This window comes from Pleurodeles waltl, chromosome 12, assembly GCF_031143425.1.
Source record: "Pleurodeles waltl isolate 20211129_DDA chromosome 12, aPleWal1.hap1.20221129, whole genome shotgun sequence".
Taxonomy (NCBI): domain Eukaryota; kingdom Metazoa; phylum Chordata; class Amphibia; order Caudata; family Salamandridae; genus Pleurodeles; species Pleurodeles waltl.
The window spans coordinates 329724350-329742827 of NC_090451.1; the positions used below are offsets into that span (position 1 = coordinate 329724350).

Below are 18478 nucleotides of genomic sequence, written 5' to 3' on the forward strand. Positions count from 1 at the left end.
CTGTCCAGTGGGCTGTAGTGGTATTTAGAATGAGTGACTAAGGTGGGAAGGATGCCTTAGAATGTATTTGTAATGCTTATCTGTGAGGAACAAAACAAAAAGTCCAACATGGTTGGGTCATCAGTTGGAGGGAGGATAGAAACCCCATTTAGGCAACAACCACACCCTTGTTAGGGCGAACCACAAAAATCACCAAATTAACATGTGCCTAACCCTCTGGTAGCTTGGCACAAAAGCAGTCAGGTTTAACTTTGAAGCATTGTGTAAAGTATTTATACAGCACATAAGTGGTTATAAACAGAAAACAAGAAAAATTCCAAACCAATTTTGAAAAACAGAGTAAACTTTAATAAATAAACTGAGACCAAAACAACACAAATCGAATCAGTACAAATAGAGATTTGCCATTTTTTTTTTTTTGCTGTGTATAACACCTAAAAGCACACAGTGCCACTTGCAGTCATCTTGTCATGCTAAACTGGGGAAATATCACAAGTTCAGACCGATGGCCATGGCGCACAGGCCGGACAAGGGACCAGATTAGTCCTGCTGAAAACGTTACCTTCTCAATGTCTAGCATGAAGAGTCCGGAACTTCAAGATTTTTCCTTTTTTTTGTACAGTGGAGCACTCTGATGCCTGCCAAAGGTCCAGGACCTGGGAGGCACCGATTGGGGTTCAGGAGCTCACTCTAGCATGCAGCAGCAGGACTCAGGCAGGTCCAGTTGCAGGTACAGGCAGGTCCAGTTGCAGCAGGTCAGCTGGGCAGTTGCAGAGAGGCCTCTGAAGCCTGTTTTGCCCCTGTAGGCCAGGACAAGAGGTCAGCCAACTAACTCATGGAGTTACTCAGGTTACCCTGGGATGAAGGCAGCAGGTCCAGTCTTCCTTCTCAGAAAGCAGGGCAGGACTCAAGCAGCAAGGCAGGCAGTCACTGCTCCTGTTGGGTGCCTTAATAAACTTCCTTCTTTTATCTCGTACAGCATATGTAGATTTAATAATCCTGTTCCCCTAACCTACATTCAAGGGAGCATTCCTTGTCATCTGACTACAAAACAGCACTTACTCCAACTAAACCTAACTAAACTTAGGTCGTTCACCACGATTTAAAATTCATTCTACATAGCATCATGCCTTCTCCCAAATGAATGCATGCACGCCCTGACAAATCTAACCTATATGTGACAACAATAATGTAACTTGTATAATTGGAACCTGCTTCAAGCACACATAGAAAAGTCTTACTTGATATCTTGGTTTACATTAACACCCAAGCATCTGAAAATGACCACACCATGGTCAGCCTCTTAGATGTGTCAGCCACAGTTAATGCCATCATCGACCCCTCCTTCAATTATAGAATCCACTCTACCACAAGGATTGTCTGTTGGACATATTCAGGTCCTTTGATGATAGGAGTGTTGAGCTATAGCCATTTTTCTGATATTTAGCTGTGTTTCTCTGTGGGGTCCCTTACCTTTCTTGTACTGTTTGATATGTGTATACTTCAAATAAAGGCCCTTCTTTGACAATGTGGCTTGGTCTTATACCCCTGTGCTGATGAAACCTTGAGCTAAATGAAATCATGGAAGAACAGGATTAGTAATCAGCAGTGTGCAATGGCTAGAATCAATAAACTGTTCGAACATTTAAGGATTGTGTGTAGGTACTTGCAATATGTTTCACAGAACACTTCTTATCCTTCTTTCACCACTTTTTGATTGGGCAGAAAATATATATGCTACATTTCCCCTAATATATACATTTCTCCTCAAGAAGAAGCTGAAATGTAATTGGCCATTGTTGGAAATTGGGTCTCCAGTTGGCAGAGGTAAGCACCCCGTTTAAGTAGGGACGACAATCCTAGTCAGGGTAAGTAAGTGACACTCCCTAAATTAACCTGTACTCGCCCTCTGGTAGCTTTGCACAGAGCCGTCAGGCTTAAGAGGCAGTGTTTAAAGTATTTATGCAACACACACACACACACAGAGTAACACAGTGAAAAGACCCAAAAAAGGACTTCACACTAGTTTAGAACAAATCCAGTGCAGATCTAATGTTCAGTCCGACCACAGTGGAGAGTAGGCCGGCTACAGAACCCATGCAGGGTCTGCCAAAACAGTATTTTTGATGGAGCTAAGTGTCCATGTCGATGGCATGATGTATCAGTTCCCATCCTCGCAGCCGGGTCCCCGTCGGCGTAGAACTCCGTTGAAGTAAATGGGATTCATTGATTCATTGTTGTTGTCCATACCCACAGAACTTCATTATCAGTCTGCACAGACTGTGAATCTGCTGTCACTGAGCAGCCTCTACTTCGTCATCGAAGAAGCGATGCATCGGACTTTCTCCCACACTCGAGGCAATGCGCCAGTTTTTGAATAAATCAGCTACAGAACCCACTTCTGAGGCCCAGGACTGGAGGGCGCAACTCAGGCAAGGGTAGGGCCCATAGATGGCGGAGTCAAGCAGCACCAGGAGGGTTGCAAGCAGTCTTTGATGTTCCTGAGACTTCAGAAGAACAGGGCAAGCAAGCAAGCCCTTGGAGACACTCACTCTGGGTCAGAAAGATGGGTCCAGTCCTTGTCCTCAGCAGAGCAGAGATCAGCAGGCAGCAGGCAGCTCAACAATGCAGAGAAGCAGTTCCTTGGAACAGCCAATCCAGGCTGAGTGGCAATCCTTACAGCACACCAGTCTTTACTCCAGCAGAGTTCTTCCCAAGTCCAGTAGTGATCTGATTTGCTAGGGTCAGAGCTCCAGTAATTACACCAAAAAGTGCCTTTGAAGTGGGGCACTTCAAAGCAGCTCCTTGAAGTGCACAGGTCCCATTTCATCCCAGCCCTGGCTCCAGTCTATCAGTAGGGGGTAATCCGCCCTTTGTGTGGGGACAGGCACTTCCCTATTGAAGTGTAAGTGTGAGCTCCCCTCACCCTTCCAGCCAAGGAAGGCCCACCAGTGTGCAAATGAATGCAGATGAGTCTTTTGCTTGCAATCCGGCTTTTGAAACCCCACTAGACACCAGGGATTTTTTTTTTTTCATGAAACTGTCAAAAGGGAGCGACCCCTTGGGCAAGGGTCGCTCCCAGGGGGGGCATTATTTTGGGAAGGACTTTTCTGCCCCCCCTGGGGGCAGATCGGCCTATTATTAGGCCTTTTCTGCCCCCAGGGGGGGCAGAAACCTCTAGGCACCAGGGATCTTTTTTTTTTTTTTTTTTTTTGTGATGTTTTCTTTTTTTTTTTAGGTGGGGAGCGACCCCTTAGGCAAGGGTCGCTCCCCTAGGGGGCAATATATATTTAGGCCATTTCTGCCCCCTTTGGGGGCAGATTGGCCTATTTTGATGAGGCCAATCTGCCCCCAAGGGGGGCAGAAACCATTAGACACCAGGGAGTTTTTTTTTTGCGCACGAATTTCACGCAACGGGAGCGACCCCTTGGGCAAGGGTCGCTCCGGGGGGGGGGAGCATTTGTTTGGGAAGGCCTTTTCTGCCCCCCCTGGGGGAAGATCGGCCTATTATTAGGCCGATCTGCCCCCAGGGGGGGCAGAAACCTCTAGGCACCAGGGATCATTTCTTTTTTTTTTTTCTTTTTGTTATTTTTTCTTTTTTTTTTTGGTGGGGAGCGACCCCTTAGGCAAGGGTCGCTCCCCTAGGGGGCAAATTATATTTAGGCCATTTCTGCCCCCCTTGGGGGCAGATTGGCCTATTTTGATGAGGTCAATCTGCCCCCAAGAGGGGCAGAAACCATTAGAGACCAGGGAGTTTTTTTTTTTGCATGAATTTCACGCAAGGGGAGCGACCCCTTAGGCAAGGGTCGCTCCCTGGGGGGGGGGGGGGAATTATTTTAGGCCATTTCTGCCCCCCTTGGGGGTAGATCAGCCTATTTTGATTAGGCTGATCTGCCCCCAAGGGGGGCAGACACCACTAGGCACCAGGGATTTTTTGTATGTTTTGTTTTACAGATGGGGAGCGACCCCTTGGACAAGGGTCGCTCCCCTGGAGTGGCAAATTGTATTTAGGCCATTTCTGCCCGCTTTGGGGGCAGATCGGCTGATTTTAGGTCAATCTGCCCCCAAGGGGGGCAGAAACCACTAGGCACCAGGGATCTTTTTTTTGCGCCGTCACGCAAGGGGAGCGACCTTGCAGGCAAGGGTCGCTCCCCGTGGGGGGGGGGGGTGGGGGGGCAAATTTATTTTAGGCCATCTATTGGTATTAGGCCGATCTGCCCCCAGGGGGGGCAGAAACCTCTAGGCGCCAGGGCACATTTTTTTTTTGCAGGTTTTTTTTTGTTTGTTTGTTTTTTTAGAGATGGGGAGCGACCCATCAGGCAAGGGTTGCTCCCCTGGGGGGCAAAGTGTATTTAGACCATTTCTGCCCCCCTTGGGGGCAGATTGGTCGATTTTAGGTCAATCTGCCCCCAAGGGTGCAGAAACCACTAGGCACCTGGGATTTGTTTTTTGGCACCAATGTCACGCAGGGGGAGCGACCCCGTAGGCAAGGGTCGCTCCCGGAGGGGGGGGGGTGCGAGTTGGGGGGACAAATTTATTTTAGGCCATTTCTGCCTCCCCTGAGACTATTATTAGGCCGATCTGCCCCCAGGGGGGGGGGGCAGAAACCTCTAGGCGCCAAGGGCAATTTTTTTTTGTTTCATTTTTTAGAGATGGGGAGCGACCCATCAGGCAAGGGTCGCTGCCCTGGGGGGCAAACTGTATTTAGACCATTTCTGCCTCCCTTGGGGGCAGATTGGTCAATTTTAGTTCAATCTGCCCCCAAGGGGGCAGAAACCACTAGGCACTGGGGATTTGTTTTTTGGCGCCAATGTCACGCAGGGGGAGCGACCCCATAGGCAAGGGTCGCTCCTGGGGGGGGGGGTGGGGGTTGGGGGGGCAAATTTATTTTAGGCCATTTCTGCCCCCAGGGGGGGCAGAAACCTCTAGGTGCCAGGGAAAAAATTTTTTTTGTGATTTTTTTTGTTGTTTGTTTGTTTTTTTAGAGATGGGGAGCGACCCATCAGGCAAGGGTGGCTCCCCTGGGGGGAAAACTGTATTTAGACCATTTCTGCCCCCCTTGGGGGCAGATTGGTCGATTTTAGGTCAATCTGCCCCAAGGGGGCAGAAACCACTAGGCACCGGGGATTTGTTTTTTGGCCCCAATGTCACGCAGGGGGATTGACCCCGTAGACAAGGGTCGCTCCTGGGGGCGGTGGGGGTTGGGGATGCAAATTTATTTTAGGCCATTTCTGCCACCGGGGGGGGGGGGGCAGAAACCTCTAGGCACAAGGGCAAATGTTTTTTTTGTGTTTTTTTTTTTTTTTTTTTTTTTTTTAGAGATGGGGAGCGACCCATCAGGCAAGGGTCGCTCCCCTGGGGGGCAAATTGTATTTAGACCATTTCTGCCCCCCTTGGGGGCAGATTGGTCGATTTTAGGTCAATCTGCCCCCAAGGGGGCAGAAACCACTAGGCACCGGGGATTTGTTTTTTGGTGCCAATGTCACGCAGGGTGAGCAACCCCGTAGGCAAGGGTCGCTCCCGGGGGGGGTGGGGGGTGGGTTTGGGGGGCAAATTTATTTTAGGCCATTTCTGCCCCCCCTGGGGGCAGAAACCTCTAGGCGCCAGGGCAAATTTTTTGTTTGTGTTTTTTTTTGTTTGTTTGTTTTTTTAGAGATGGGGAGCGACCCATCAGGCAAGGGTCGCTCTCCTGGGGGGCAAACTGTATTTAGACCATTTCTGCCCCCCTTGGGGGCAGATTGGTCAATTTTAGGTCAATCTGCCCCAAGGGGGCAGAAACCACTAGGCACCGGGGATTTGTTTTTTGGCGCCAATGTCACGCAGGGGGAGCGACCCCGTAGGCAAGGGTCGCTCCTGGGGGGGGAGGGGGGGAGTTGGGGATGCAAAATTATTTTAGGCCATTTCTGCCCCCCATGGGGGCAGATCGGCCTATTATTAGGCCGATCTGCCACCGGGGGGACAGAAACCTCTAGGCAGCAGGGCAATTTTTTTTTTTGTGTTTTTTTTTTTTTTTTTTGTTTTTTTAGAGATGGGGAGCGACCCATCAGGCAAGGGTCGCTTCCCTGGGGGGCAAATTGTATTTAGACCATTTCTGGTCGATTTTAGGTCAAGGGGGCAGAAACCACTAGGCACCGGGGATTTGATTTTTGGCGCCAATGTCACGCAGGGGGAGCGACCCCGTAGGCAAGGGTCGCTCCTGGGGGGGGGGGGGCCTGGGGCCGGCTGAGCTAGAGGCCAAAATCCACAGGTTGGCACTTTGCAAAAAACACCTCTGTTTTATGTGAAAAAATATGTTGTGTCCACGTTCTGTTTTGGGCCATTTCCTTTCGTGGGCGCTAGGCCTACCCACACAAGTGAGGTACCATTTTTATCGAGAGACTTAGGGGAACGCTGGGTGGAAGGAAATTTGTGGCTCCTCTCAGATTCCAGAACTTTCTGTCACCGAAATGAGAGGAAAAAGTGTTTTTTGGCCAAATTTTGATGTTTGCAAATGATTCTGGGTAACAGGACCTGGTCAGAGCCCCGCAAGTCACCACATCTTGGATTCCCTTAGGTCTCTAGTTTTTAAAAATGCGCTGGTTTGCTAGGTTTCCCCAGGTGCCGGCTGAGCTAGAGGCCAAAATCCACAGGTAGGCACTGTTTTCTATGAAAAAATGTGATGTGTCCACGTTGTGTTTTGGGGCGTTTCCTGTTGCGGGCGCTAGGCCTACCCACACAAGTGAGGTATCATTTTTATCGGGAGACTTGGGGGAACGCTGGGTGGAAGGAAATTTGTGGCTCCTCTCAGATTCCAGAACTTTCTGCCACAGAAATGTGAGGAACATGTGTTTTTTTAGCCAAATTTTGAGGTTTGCAAAGGATTCTGGGTAACAGAACCTGGTCCGAGCCACACAAGTCACCCCATCTTGGATTCCCCTAGGTCTCTAGTTTTCAGAAATGCACAGGTTTGGTAGGTTTCCCTAGGTGCCGGCTGAGCTAGAGGCCAAAATCTACAGGTGGGCACTTTGCAAAAAACACCTCTGTTTTCATTAAAAAATTTGGATGTGTCCACGTTGCGCTTTGGGGCATTTCCTGTCGCGGGCGCTAGTCCTACCCACACAAGTGAGGTATCATTTTTATTGGGAGTCTTGGGGGAACGCTGGGTGGAAGGAAATTTGTGGCTCCTCTCAGATTCCAGAACTTTCTGCCACAGAAATGTGAGGAACATGTGTTTTTTTAGCCAAATTTTGAGGTTTGCAAAGGATTCTGGGTAACAGAACCTGGTCCGAGCCTCACAAGTCACCCCATCTTGGATTCCCCTAGGTCTCTAGTTTTCAGAAATGCACAGGTTTGGTAGGTTTCCCTAGGTGCCGGCTGAGCTAGAGGCCAAAATCTACAGGTAGGCACTTTGCAAAAAACACCTCTGTTTTCTTTCAAAAATATGGATGTGTCCACGTTGCGCTTTGGGGCGTTTCCTGTCGCGGGCGCTAGGCCTACCCACACAAGTGAGGTATCATTTTTATCGGGAGACTAGGGGGGAACATAGAATAGCAAAACAAGTGTTATTGCCCCTTGTCTTTCTCTACATTTTTCCCTTCCAAATGTAAGACAGTGTGTAAAAAAGACGTCTATTTGAGAAATGCCCTGTAATTCACATGCTAGTATGGGCACCCCGGAATTCAGAGATGTGCAAATAACCACTGCTTCTCAACACCTTATCCTGTGCCCATTTTGGAAATACAAAGGGTTTCTTGATAGCTATTTTTTACTCTTTATATTTCAGCAAATGAATTGCTGTATATCCGGCATAGAATGAAAACCCACTGCAGGGTGCAGGTCATTTATTGGCTCTGGGTACCTAGAGTTCTTAATGAACCTACAATCCCTATATATCCCCGCAACCAGAAGAGTCCAACAGACGTAACGGTATATTGCTTTCGAAAATCTGACATTGCAGGAAAAAGTTAGAGAGTAAAACGTAGAGAAAAATTGTTTTTTTTTCACCTCAATTTCAATATTTTTCTTTTTCAGTTGTTATTTTCTGTAGGAAACCCTTGTAGGATCTACACAAATTACCCCTTTCTGAATTCAGAATTTTGTCTACTTTTCAGAAATGTTGTGGTTTCTGGGATCCAGCGTTGGTTTCATGCCCATTTCTGTCACTGACTGGAAGGAGGCTGAAAGCACAAAAAATCGTAAAAATGGGGTATGTCCCAGTAAAATGCCACAATTGTGTTGAAAAATTGGGTTTTCTGATTCAAGTCTGCCTGTTCCTGAAAGCTGGGAAGCTGGTGATTTTAGCACCGCAAACCCTTTGTTGATGCCCTTTTCAGGGACAAAAACCACAAGCCTTCTTCTGCAGCCTCTTTTTCCAATTTTTTTGAAAAAAACGAAATTTTCACTGTATTTTGGCTAATTTCTTGGCCTTCTTCTGGGTAACCCACAAAGTCTTGGTACCCCTAGAATCCCTAGGATGTTGGAAAAAAAGGACGCAAATTTGGCGTGGGTAGCTTATGTGAACAAAAAGTTATGAGGGCCTAAGCGCGAACTGCTCCAAATAGCCAAAAAAAGGCTCGGCACAGGAGGGGGAAAAGGCCTGGCAGCGAAGGGGTTAAGAGAGTGAGAGTGCAATGTGAAAGAGAACACATAATGGATAGGAGAAGTGAAGCATTTACTGGACTAAGAGAAGTATATCTGTCTTCTGATCAAATAGGCACATCCTGTTGATCTATGCCCAATGGTGATTTTCTTTCAGTCAGTGTGCCACTTGATGGCCGACCTCAGTTGCCTCTTCTGATTGGTGCTCAGGGCTGGACACCTACTTGTAATACAGATATATATCTTCAACTGTCGAGGGTAAGGCTGACTGATTTTGGAAGCCACAATGTAACCAAACAATGGACTATGTGGCAGGCAAACTCCAATGAGAAGCTGCCACCTTCTCAGGAGGAAAAAGCCAAAGGTTTAAAAACACATATTCTTGCTGGATGAAAACTTTAAAGGGTTGAAGATGCCAAAAATCAGGAATCCAACAGTGCAAGTTTACTGGAGCTAAGAGTCAGAATCAGCAAGTGGAAGGAGGGAGAAAACAAGCAAAGGAACACAGCTTTCTTGCAAACTACCCTTCAACCAGACTGAAGACTTTATATAGTAACTGAACATAAAAGGAAATTACATTAATCCATGACAGGAAACATAATTAATTGAAAAACTCAGGTAGGATCCAACGTAGAAATAGATATTATGGCAAAGGAAAAGAAAAGAGTGAAACCCTGAACAGGACAACATGTGGAGCATTTTTAAAATGCAGCTAAAACACTCAGGCAGGTGACTGCCAGTTTGGGGTTGGAGGGGCAACATCCAAAACCCAGGTGCTCGAGAAAAGGCAGCCCCAGGTCTGTTAATCTCTCAGCCTGCAGTAACAGGCTTCTTGTGGTATTTTCTGAGCCCCAGGAACTGCAGAACCACACATAGTACTGCTGTTCTTGGGTACCCTGGCAGTGAAGATGTTGCAGACACTGAAATTGGAGGGTGAGCTGGATGTCATTGACATACAAGTGGTATCTTCTGCAATGATATTGTAGTATGTGAGACACCACGAACATGTAGCTATAGAAGAAAGTCAACAGAGAGGCAGGATAGTCATGGGCCCTGACAGCGATGTTGGGAATTTTGGATACAAAGGATTCAAGTTTGTTTTGATGTGTGGCTGCTCTTGGAGGAAGAAAACCAAGATTGGACACATCCACCATATCCAAAGAGTGTGGTGAGGGGATTGATCAAACGTATTTTGTGTTTTCTTGTCGCAATCAATTACTGTAAAGCAAATGCGTCCAACTTAGTTTCATGACAGCCCGATCCGTACCAGATTTTCACGGTGGCCACATGAGATAGATTTGCTTATAGTGGGACTAAGTGGAAATATTTTTAATAGTCATAGGATATCCTGAAAATCTGGCATGGATCTGTCTCACCCGAATCTCTGTAGGACACCCTGCTTTAGAAAGCTCAAATAGGATGAGTGCCCATAAGGTTGAATATTAAGTGGAATGTAAAAATGATTGCTGAGTGTCTGCAAATTACACAACTGAAAAATAGGAAAGAGAGGAAAAACGATATAAAATCAGGTTTTATAAACACACTATGAAACTGAGGCAAATATATAAGTGCTACGAAGGTAAGAGGTGTAATGTGCAAAAAGAAAATAATGCATTATTATAAATAATAGAGAAATACTGGACAAAAGGTGCTTGACGAACAATCAGTTCTAATTGCTATTCGGTGGTAACAAGCTGAAACACAATGTCTTAACGTAAGACATTGTTTACTGCATTGCTATGTATTATAGTATACCGTTTCATTTTTTTTCAGAAATGTAATGTTTAATGTTTGTCCTTTTAGATGTATCAGGTCATCATAGTCAAGACAGGAAGCTTTGATGAAAGCAAATCGATCATTGAGCGCCGATACTCAGACTTCGAGAAGCTGCACAGAACTCTTTTGCGGGATTTCAAGGAAGAAATGGAAGAGATTTTGTTTCCCAGGAAGAGGGTGACGGGAAACTTCTCAGAGGAAATGATCAACGAAAGAAAATTAGCTTTACAGGATTATCTGGGAGCGCTGTATTCAGTGAGATGCATCCGGAGGTCGGCGGATTTCATCGACTTCTTCACAAAGCCGCAGCTGGAGGAGGCCTACAGCTGTCTGCGAGGGGGGCAGTACACGGATGCCTTAGACATTTTTCTGCACATGCTGAATCTGCAGGAAAAGCTGAGCCCTCACTGCCCTGCTCTGACCGTCCCTACCCTCTGCGCCATACTGGTGTGTCACAGGGACCTGCAGAACCCTGCCGACGCCTTTGAGGCGGGGGAAAAGGCGGTATTTCTTCTGCACAGTCACCACGGCCATAAGTACTACGTGCCTTTGCTCGAGGCCATGATTATCCTGGCGTACCAGCTCGGGAAAGAGTTTGCTGCGTTTCAAGAGAAGCTGCGAGAAGGCGAATCGAGACAGGTCCAGCTTAGAGCTGTTACTCTGAAAGAGCTGGTAGTTCAGGAATACACGCACTAGCTGCCACAGAAACAAAAGCGGGATGCAGGAGAAGAAATGGGGCATATAGTGACCATGTGCTGTAAAGAAGCTGCTGCTGGGGGGGATCATTATCGGGCAGACAGGAGACCAGCGTCAAAATACTTTTCGATTTCTAAATATATATGAGAGTGTTTTGCGAGCTTCACTAACACCCACAGCATAATTACAGTATGACCATGAGCAGGGCAAATTTTCCTCACACACAGAACAGGCACAGCACAAAGACCTACACAAGTTGTGCTAGCATAGTCTGTTCATGCAAAGAGCAAATATCAACACAACAGAAAAGGTACAGCCCGGGCAGCCGCAGTGCAAGCTTCCCTTACTCAAGCGGATTAGGTACAAGCACAGCTGTGCAAGCTTCTGCTCCCCTCTCTCTTACACACATGCACCCACATACAATAAGTAGGCAACAACGTGGACATCAGTGGTCCAGGTTTCATTCACACGCACACGCACACAAACAGACAGCACCAGGTGAGGTTTCCTCGCCCACAGAGCAGGTACCTATCAAGGATTGCAGCAGAGCAAGCTTTTCCCATGTATCCAGGACAGAATGGGAACATCACAAGCAGAATGATTAGAAGCTTCCATCGTGCACAAAATATATACAGTACAGCTGGCAGTAGCACAACCTTCCACCACACAGTGAACAGTGCACATCCATGCAGAAGAGAAAGCACAACCTCTCGATTGTGAATCATGAAGAGCACAGTGTTACTTTCACTGGGTCTTTCAGGCTCTATCATCTTGTCACTTTCACTGCCTTATGCCTGAGGGCTTCTGGACTTGACATTAAAGCTACAAGTGGTTTAACTTCATTTTACATTGTTAAATTTATGACCTTTTAATTTTGTAAATGTGAATGTCGGTTACATGAAATCCCTTTTATTAGATCTGATGTGTCAACTTTAGTTGTGTGGTAGTGTTGTGTAATTATATTATTACATAAAACGCTACATATACAATATATGTTCATAAAGGGACTTTCGGTCACACTCTTCAGGCGGTGATTTTTTAGAGAGTCAATCACATTTTGGATCAGTCCACAGTATAGCATACATGCAAAAGGCCAATAAATCAGCCCCTTCAGCTATTGTTTTCGTTCCAGAGTTATTCACATTTGAATGAGCCCACTAGACAGCCATTCGGTGTTTGGGGTTTCAGACTCTGGGAGAAACCACACTTTGACAGCGTACTGATGCCTCCGCATTAGCGCACCCCCTCGCCCTCCATCACCACATCACACACACGCCAGCTCACACAGCAGCTGTTGTGTGCAGCACGGTGGAGACCTGGTAAAGTAGTGATTTTGCTGCATGTACTGAGTGGAAGCAACAGGTATGGTGGTCGAGAGGCATCTGAGGTGCCAAGCCCCATCCCGGCTGCAAAGCAGTCACTCCTCTTTACCTGCATGGACACAGAAAACGTGTGAAGTGCAATGATCCTTGGTGATACTCTCTAAATCAGCATTTTGCGTGACATCACGCCTACCCCTCATCTCCGTGGCCCGGTAACACCACACCGAGACAACGGCAAACAGAATAGACAGCTGAGAGCACCTTGATACCTGGGCAGCACATCGCCCAGCTCTCCGTAAGCCTTGGACGCCCAATGATGAGAGCCAGCAGCACTCTGGTGCTTACATTGCTAAGCAGAGCTGTGAACGCATCATGCCACCCAAACCTACTGTACCCCTGATGTAAGTAACTACTGACTGGTACTGGTCAGAGAATGGCAGCTTTGAGAGGACTGTCATCATGTGGCTAACCAGAGGAGATGCACTTTTGAACTAACATATTTTATAGATAAATGCTGTGCCTCTCCAAGACCGACTTTAACTTGTGAGCAGTAAACACTTCACTGAGTTGATGGAATATGCGTGTGGCATCTTTTTGATGAGCATGGCTCAGTAAAAATAAAAATAAAAGAAACCTCACTAGTCATGAAAATGTTTTTGTTTCTTTCGCTTACCTCTGAGTCTTATAAATGTGCATATGCCTTGAAATGTTTGCTATTGTTTTAGGCCTGGCCTAGCGACAGCTCTTGTTGCTCTTCCCAGCCCCACGTTTTCTAAAATAAACCGTAATAAAATCAAATACAGACACAAACATAGAGGGGCTTTCGGTCATACTCCTTCTTCAGTTGGTCTGTTCAAGTACCATTGACATTTTGACTCCTCCCACTGCAGCCTACAGCAGGGGCGTGAGTCAGGCCACAGTAGCCTTTGGCTCAGCTCACTGTGAGTGAGATTATGTTGATCTTCCACATGTGTACCTTCACTTTTAAAGTAGGTCTCTTCAGTGTGAGGGCTAGTAGGCCAATATCGGGTTTCATTTTTGTGGAATGGATAACTTTTCTGATGGGTCATTTTTTAATGACTTAATTTTTGCAAATATAGGGATGCCACATTTAGACATTTGTATTTTTACCCGTTATTACTTTTATATTACTTTTACAGTTTTAATGTCAATTTCATTTGTTTGCAAAAGAAAAAAATGCAGGCTTGCCAAGGCCAGACCTATTTGCTTTGCCACTGTTTGTTCTAGCTGAGAGCAGCATGTACTGTTCGTTCAGTAAATATAACTGGGTTCTTTTGCAGGTAAATTGTCATTTCCCAGTGCACACAAAAATGAGTTAACTAGGTGTCTCCATGACACAGAGTGATGTATATTAACTGTTAGACATTGGGATTCTGGTTGGCGGAGGTATGCAGCCTGTCCAAGCAGGAACCACAGTCATAGGTCAAGGTAAGTCAGATACACATCAAAAATTAATCTGTGCTCACCTTCTGGTAGCTTGGCACAGAGCAGTCAGGCTTAACTTAAGAGGCAATGTGTAAAGTATATGTACAACACTTCAAACAGTAACATAGTGGAAACACCTCAAAAAGGCTTCACACCAGGTTAAAAGAATAGGGCTTTATGAATAAAATAAAACCAAATAAAACAAAAATCCAGTAGGTAGAAGTTGAGATGTGAATGTCTAAAGAACAAACTGAAATGTCGTGCTTAAAAACATAAAGTGCCAATAGGGGCTATCTGGTCAGGCTAGACTGAACTAAATCCAAAATTCTAGGCTGACTGCCATGGAGTGTGAGTCAGATGCAGTCCCAGACAAGTCCTGATGAAGTTTTACCTTCTCAAAAATCGAGCCAAGAGGCCTGTTCATGGGGAAGAAGTTTGCTGGGAGCAAGGAAAGTGCCGCTGGTGGTGGTCAGAGGGCGTGACGAGTTGGCTGGGCATCGGTGATGGGCAGCCTGGAGCCTCATGTTCATGAGTGGCGATGCTTGATGTGTTAAGAACTTGCAGTGGTTTGCACTGATTATTCGGGTGAGCTGCGCTGTCCAAGTGCAACCAAATTTGTTTGCAGTGGCGAGGAGCCCAAAAGCTTGATTTCAGGGCCAAAAAAACACTTTCAAGGGGCCAGGACTGGAGAGGCTCCTCTTAGGGTTCAGGAGCTGGTTGAAGATGGGTTCAGGAGCTGTAGCAGGTGAGTTGGAAGTCTTTTGTGTCTCTGAGACTTCAGTAAACAGGAGGCAAGCCAGCAAGGCCTTGGACTCACCCAGGGTTCAAGTGAGATGGGTCCAATCCTTCCTCAACAGGGCAGAGGGCAGCACAGCAAAAAAGCACATCTTCCAGAGCAGCAGTCCAGATTGGCAATCCTTGTAACAGCACAGCAGTCCTTTTTCCTGACAGAGTTCTTCACAGGTCCAACAGTGTACTCAGTTGGTAGAGTCAGAGGTCCAGTACTTATACCCAGTTCTGTCTTTGAAGTGTGGGTGACTTCAAAGAAGGGTCTTTGAAATACACAGAGGTCCTTTCTTCTCTCTTTGGCTCCAGACTCTCTACAGGGCAGTATGCAATCCTTTGTGATGAAGCAGGACACTGCCTATTCAGGTGTATGTGTCAGCTCCTCCCTCCCCTTCTATCCTGCCCAGGATGGCCCATCAGGACGTTGATGGCCCACCAGCCACAGCTAAGTTCCATTTCTGTGTAGCTGTCTACAGAGAATGCACGAAGTCCAGCTGTCACCCAGCCCAGGCGTGTATTGGAGATAGGCTGCTGGCACACATGGCTAACAGCAGGAAAATGCCACCTTTCTAATAGTGGCATTTTCAAAATTGTAACAATAAATCCATCTTTACCAACAAAGAAGATTTCTTATTACAATTCCATAGGTATTAAACAATATATATCCACTCTTTCTCACTTAGGAACTACAGCTTATTAAGTGCAATGAGGAATCCCTAATGTTAACCTATGAGAGGGGCAGGCCTTTCAGTAGTGAACAATGCATTTGTGAGTTTTCCACTACCAGGAAATGTAAAGCTTAAAAGTATATGTCATCCCTTTTAAGTATATGGCACCCACCCCTAGGGGCTACCTAGGGCTTACCTTACGGGTGACTAATAAGTAATAAAAGGGAAATTTTAAGGCTTGGCAAGAGGTTTTAAATGCCAAGGCGACATGGCAGTGTAAATGCATATACAGGCTCTGCAATGGAAAGCCTGAGATATGTTTAAGGGATACTTGAGTGGGCGGCACAGGCAGTGCAGCAGTCCAACTAGTAGCATTTAATTTACAGACCCTTGGCACATGTATTGCATTTTACTAGGGAATTATAAGTAAATTAAATATGCCAAATGTTGATGTACCAATTAAACCATGTTTAGGGGAGAGAGCACATGCACTTAGCACTGGTCACTAGTGGTAAAGTGCTCAGAGTCCAAATGCCAAAAAAAGGAATCAGCAAAAATGTGAAGCAAATGGGCAAAACATTTGGGGGAAACCACCCTGAGGTGACAGGTCTAGTACTAACTAGGGATCTCCTCACAGATCAGAGGTCCACATTTTTGAGATTGAGTATCAGAGAGATGCTTCTGCTACACCTGGGTATTGGATTGGATATTGTCAGATGCATGCAAGGACTTATTTCTGTGGATTGTCACTAAGGCTAGTACAGACTTGGCCACAGATCAGGTAGTTTCTTGCAATGGTCGAAATGCATTGAACAAGGTATGAGAACTGTGGCCCTGAGTGCAGTGGGGGCAGAGCCAGTGAGCGTGGAAGTGGGGCCAGAGCATGGCACGAAAGAGCAAAATAGCCTGCAACTTTTTTGTTGGCCTTTTACCTAAAGGCAACTGCATATAATGTATTCGCTCCAAGTACACATTCAATGGATAGACATGTTTTATTTATTTTCCTAACCACAGACAATTGAAAGTTATACAGATCCACATGTTGTGAGGAGGGTGCAATTTTAATTATAAGTTGCAGAATATTCCACAATATGAGTACAGTGCTTGGAACTGAGTTGTTTTACTGGAATATGAACCTGATGAACCCGTGACAGATTACAAGGGGATCTTTGCAGTAAATGTATTAAAATTAACCAATGTGTGTTTATAGTGCCGCGAGGTCTTAGACTGTGACAGAAAACGCTGAAAATGTGAACCTTTATTTTAAAAATGCCTAAACTAAGCTGCATGCAAAATATGCAAAAAAGTTTAAGTTAGAACAAGTGCTTTCAACGTGTATTTTCTAGGCAGTAAACAATAAGAATTTACCAAGTGCAGAGCTTTTTATTATATTGCCATTAAAAGGGTACACTTCAAAAGTCAACTGGTAATACTGATACAGTGCCTCTCAAAAATATTTACCATCTTCAGTTTCATCTTTGCCTCTGTGAAGCTTCAAATGACTCCTTCAATTAGAGCTATAAACTGACTCCCAAGAGGCCTTAATATTTGCTAATTAACCTTGCACATATTTACATTCATTTCAGGAAGCGATCATCCTTGCAAGAAGACGTGTTTCTTCTTTGGTTGTCCGTCTCTCTTCCGGCTTCACGGTCCTGGGGAACCCATCCTTCCCTTTCCGCCTCAGGAACTCGGGGTCTGCGTTAACTATTAACCAAAGCCTTTCACAAAATTGAAATGTAAGAAAATGTTTAGAAAGCCGGATGCCGGTGTCAGTCTGGGAGAGCTGAGGCAGAGTCAATAAGTTCAAGCATGCGCATATATTTATAACTTCCCTGTACAGTGCCGGCTGATGAAGAGGAGTGCATTGTAATATTATGGGGCATATTTATACTCTGTTTGCGCCAAATTTGCGTCGTTTTTTTTGACGCACATTCGGCGCAAACACTGCCCCATATTTATACTTTGACGTCCGACGCAGCGGGCGTCAAAGTTCCACCATGTGCGCCATTTTTTAGAAAGGGGAACCAGCCTTGCGTTAATGATATGCAAGGTAGGCGTTCCCTTCTAAAAAGTGACTCCCAGGCCTGTGCACCATATTTAAACTCCCGTGCAAAAATGACGCACGGGAGTGGGCGGGTCAAAAAAAATTACGTCCAGCAGCGTTTGCGTCATTTTTTAACGCCTGCTCAGGGCAGGCGTTAAGGGACCTGTGGGCTCGGAAGGAGCCCAGAGGTGCCCTCCCATGCCCCCAGGGACACCCCCTGTCATCCTTGCCCACCCCAGGAGGACGCCCAAGGATGGAGGGACCCACCCCAGGGACATTAAGGTAAGTGCAGGTAAGTATATTTTTCCGTAATTTTTTTGTGGCATGGGGGGCCTGATTTGTGCCCCCCTACATGCCACTATGCCCAATGACCATGCCCAGGGGACATAAGTCCCCTGGGCATGGTCATTGGGCAAGGGGGCATGACTCCTGTCTGTGCTAAGACAGGAGTCATTTCAATGGGGGTTGGGAGTAAAAAAAAATGGCGCAAATCGGGTTGAGGCAGATTTTTTGCCACAGACCGACTTGCCCCATTTTTTGACGGCCAAGCTCCATTTTCCCCTACGCCGGCGCTGCCTGGTGTGAGTCATTTTTTTTGGCGCACACCACTCCGCAGCGCCGGCTAACGGCGGCTAACGTCATTCAATAAATACGGCGCCCACATGGCGCTTTGGAATGGCGTTAGTCGGCGTAAAAAATTTTGAAGCACAACTGCGTTGGCGCAGTTGTGCGTCAAAAAGTATAAATATGGCCCTATGTGTGGGCCCCTGATAGCATTGAGCACTGGGTGCTAATGGGAGCCCAAGCGTCAGTACGACGCGAAATGGTGTGTGCACGAAAAGCTAAAAACACCAGAAACATTGTGTTTGCATGTTGGAACGTTGTTTACAGGATTTTCGTCTGATATAAATATTCTGTCATAAATATTGTCTACAAAAAATGTCATCCCACTAAGTTTAGATTTTATATTTTTTATGTAATTATTTATATTAGTTTTTGAAATACTAAACAACTACATGCAAAGTACCCATATCACATCTATTCCAGTAACTCATCTTCCAATCAAAACACTGTTATAATATTCAGAAGGGCAGTAGCTCCATTGAGTCACAAGGAATAATCGCGGTGGTGTTATGTTGCAGTCTGAGAATAATCCCGTC

The 18478-nt window shown here is 46.0% G+C and overlaps 1 protein-coding gene across 1 annotated transcript in view; it reads left to right on the forward strand.

Annotated features, from left to right (window-relative positions):
* Positions 1 to 13265, forward strand: part of LOC138267476 (sorting nexin-20-like) — a 167172-nt gene extending 153907 nt beyond the window's left edge. Inside the window, exon 3 of the mRNA XM_069216444.1 lies at positions 10381 to 13265. Coding sequence (XP_069072545.1) covers positions 10381 to 11049 — 669 coding nt within the window. The 3' untranslated portion in view covers positions 11050 to 13265. The remainder of the gene's footprint in view (positions 1 to 10380) is intronic.
* The last annotated feature ends 5213 nt before the right edge of the window (positions 13266 to 18478 follow it).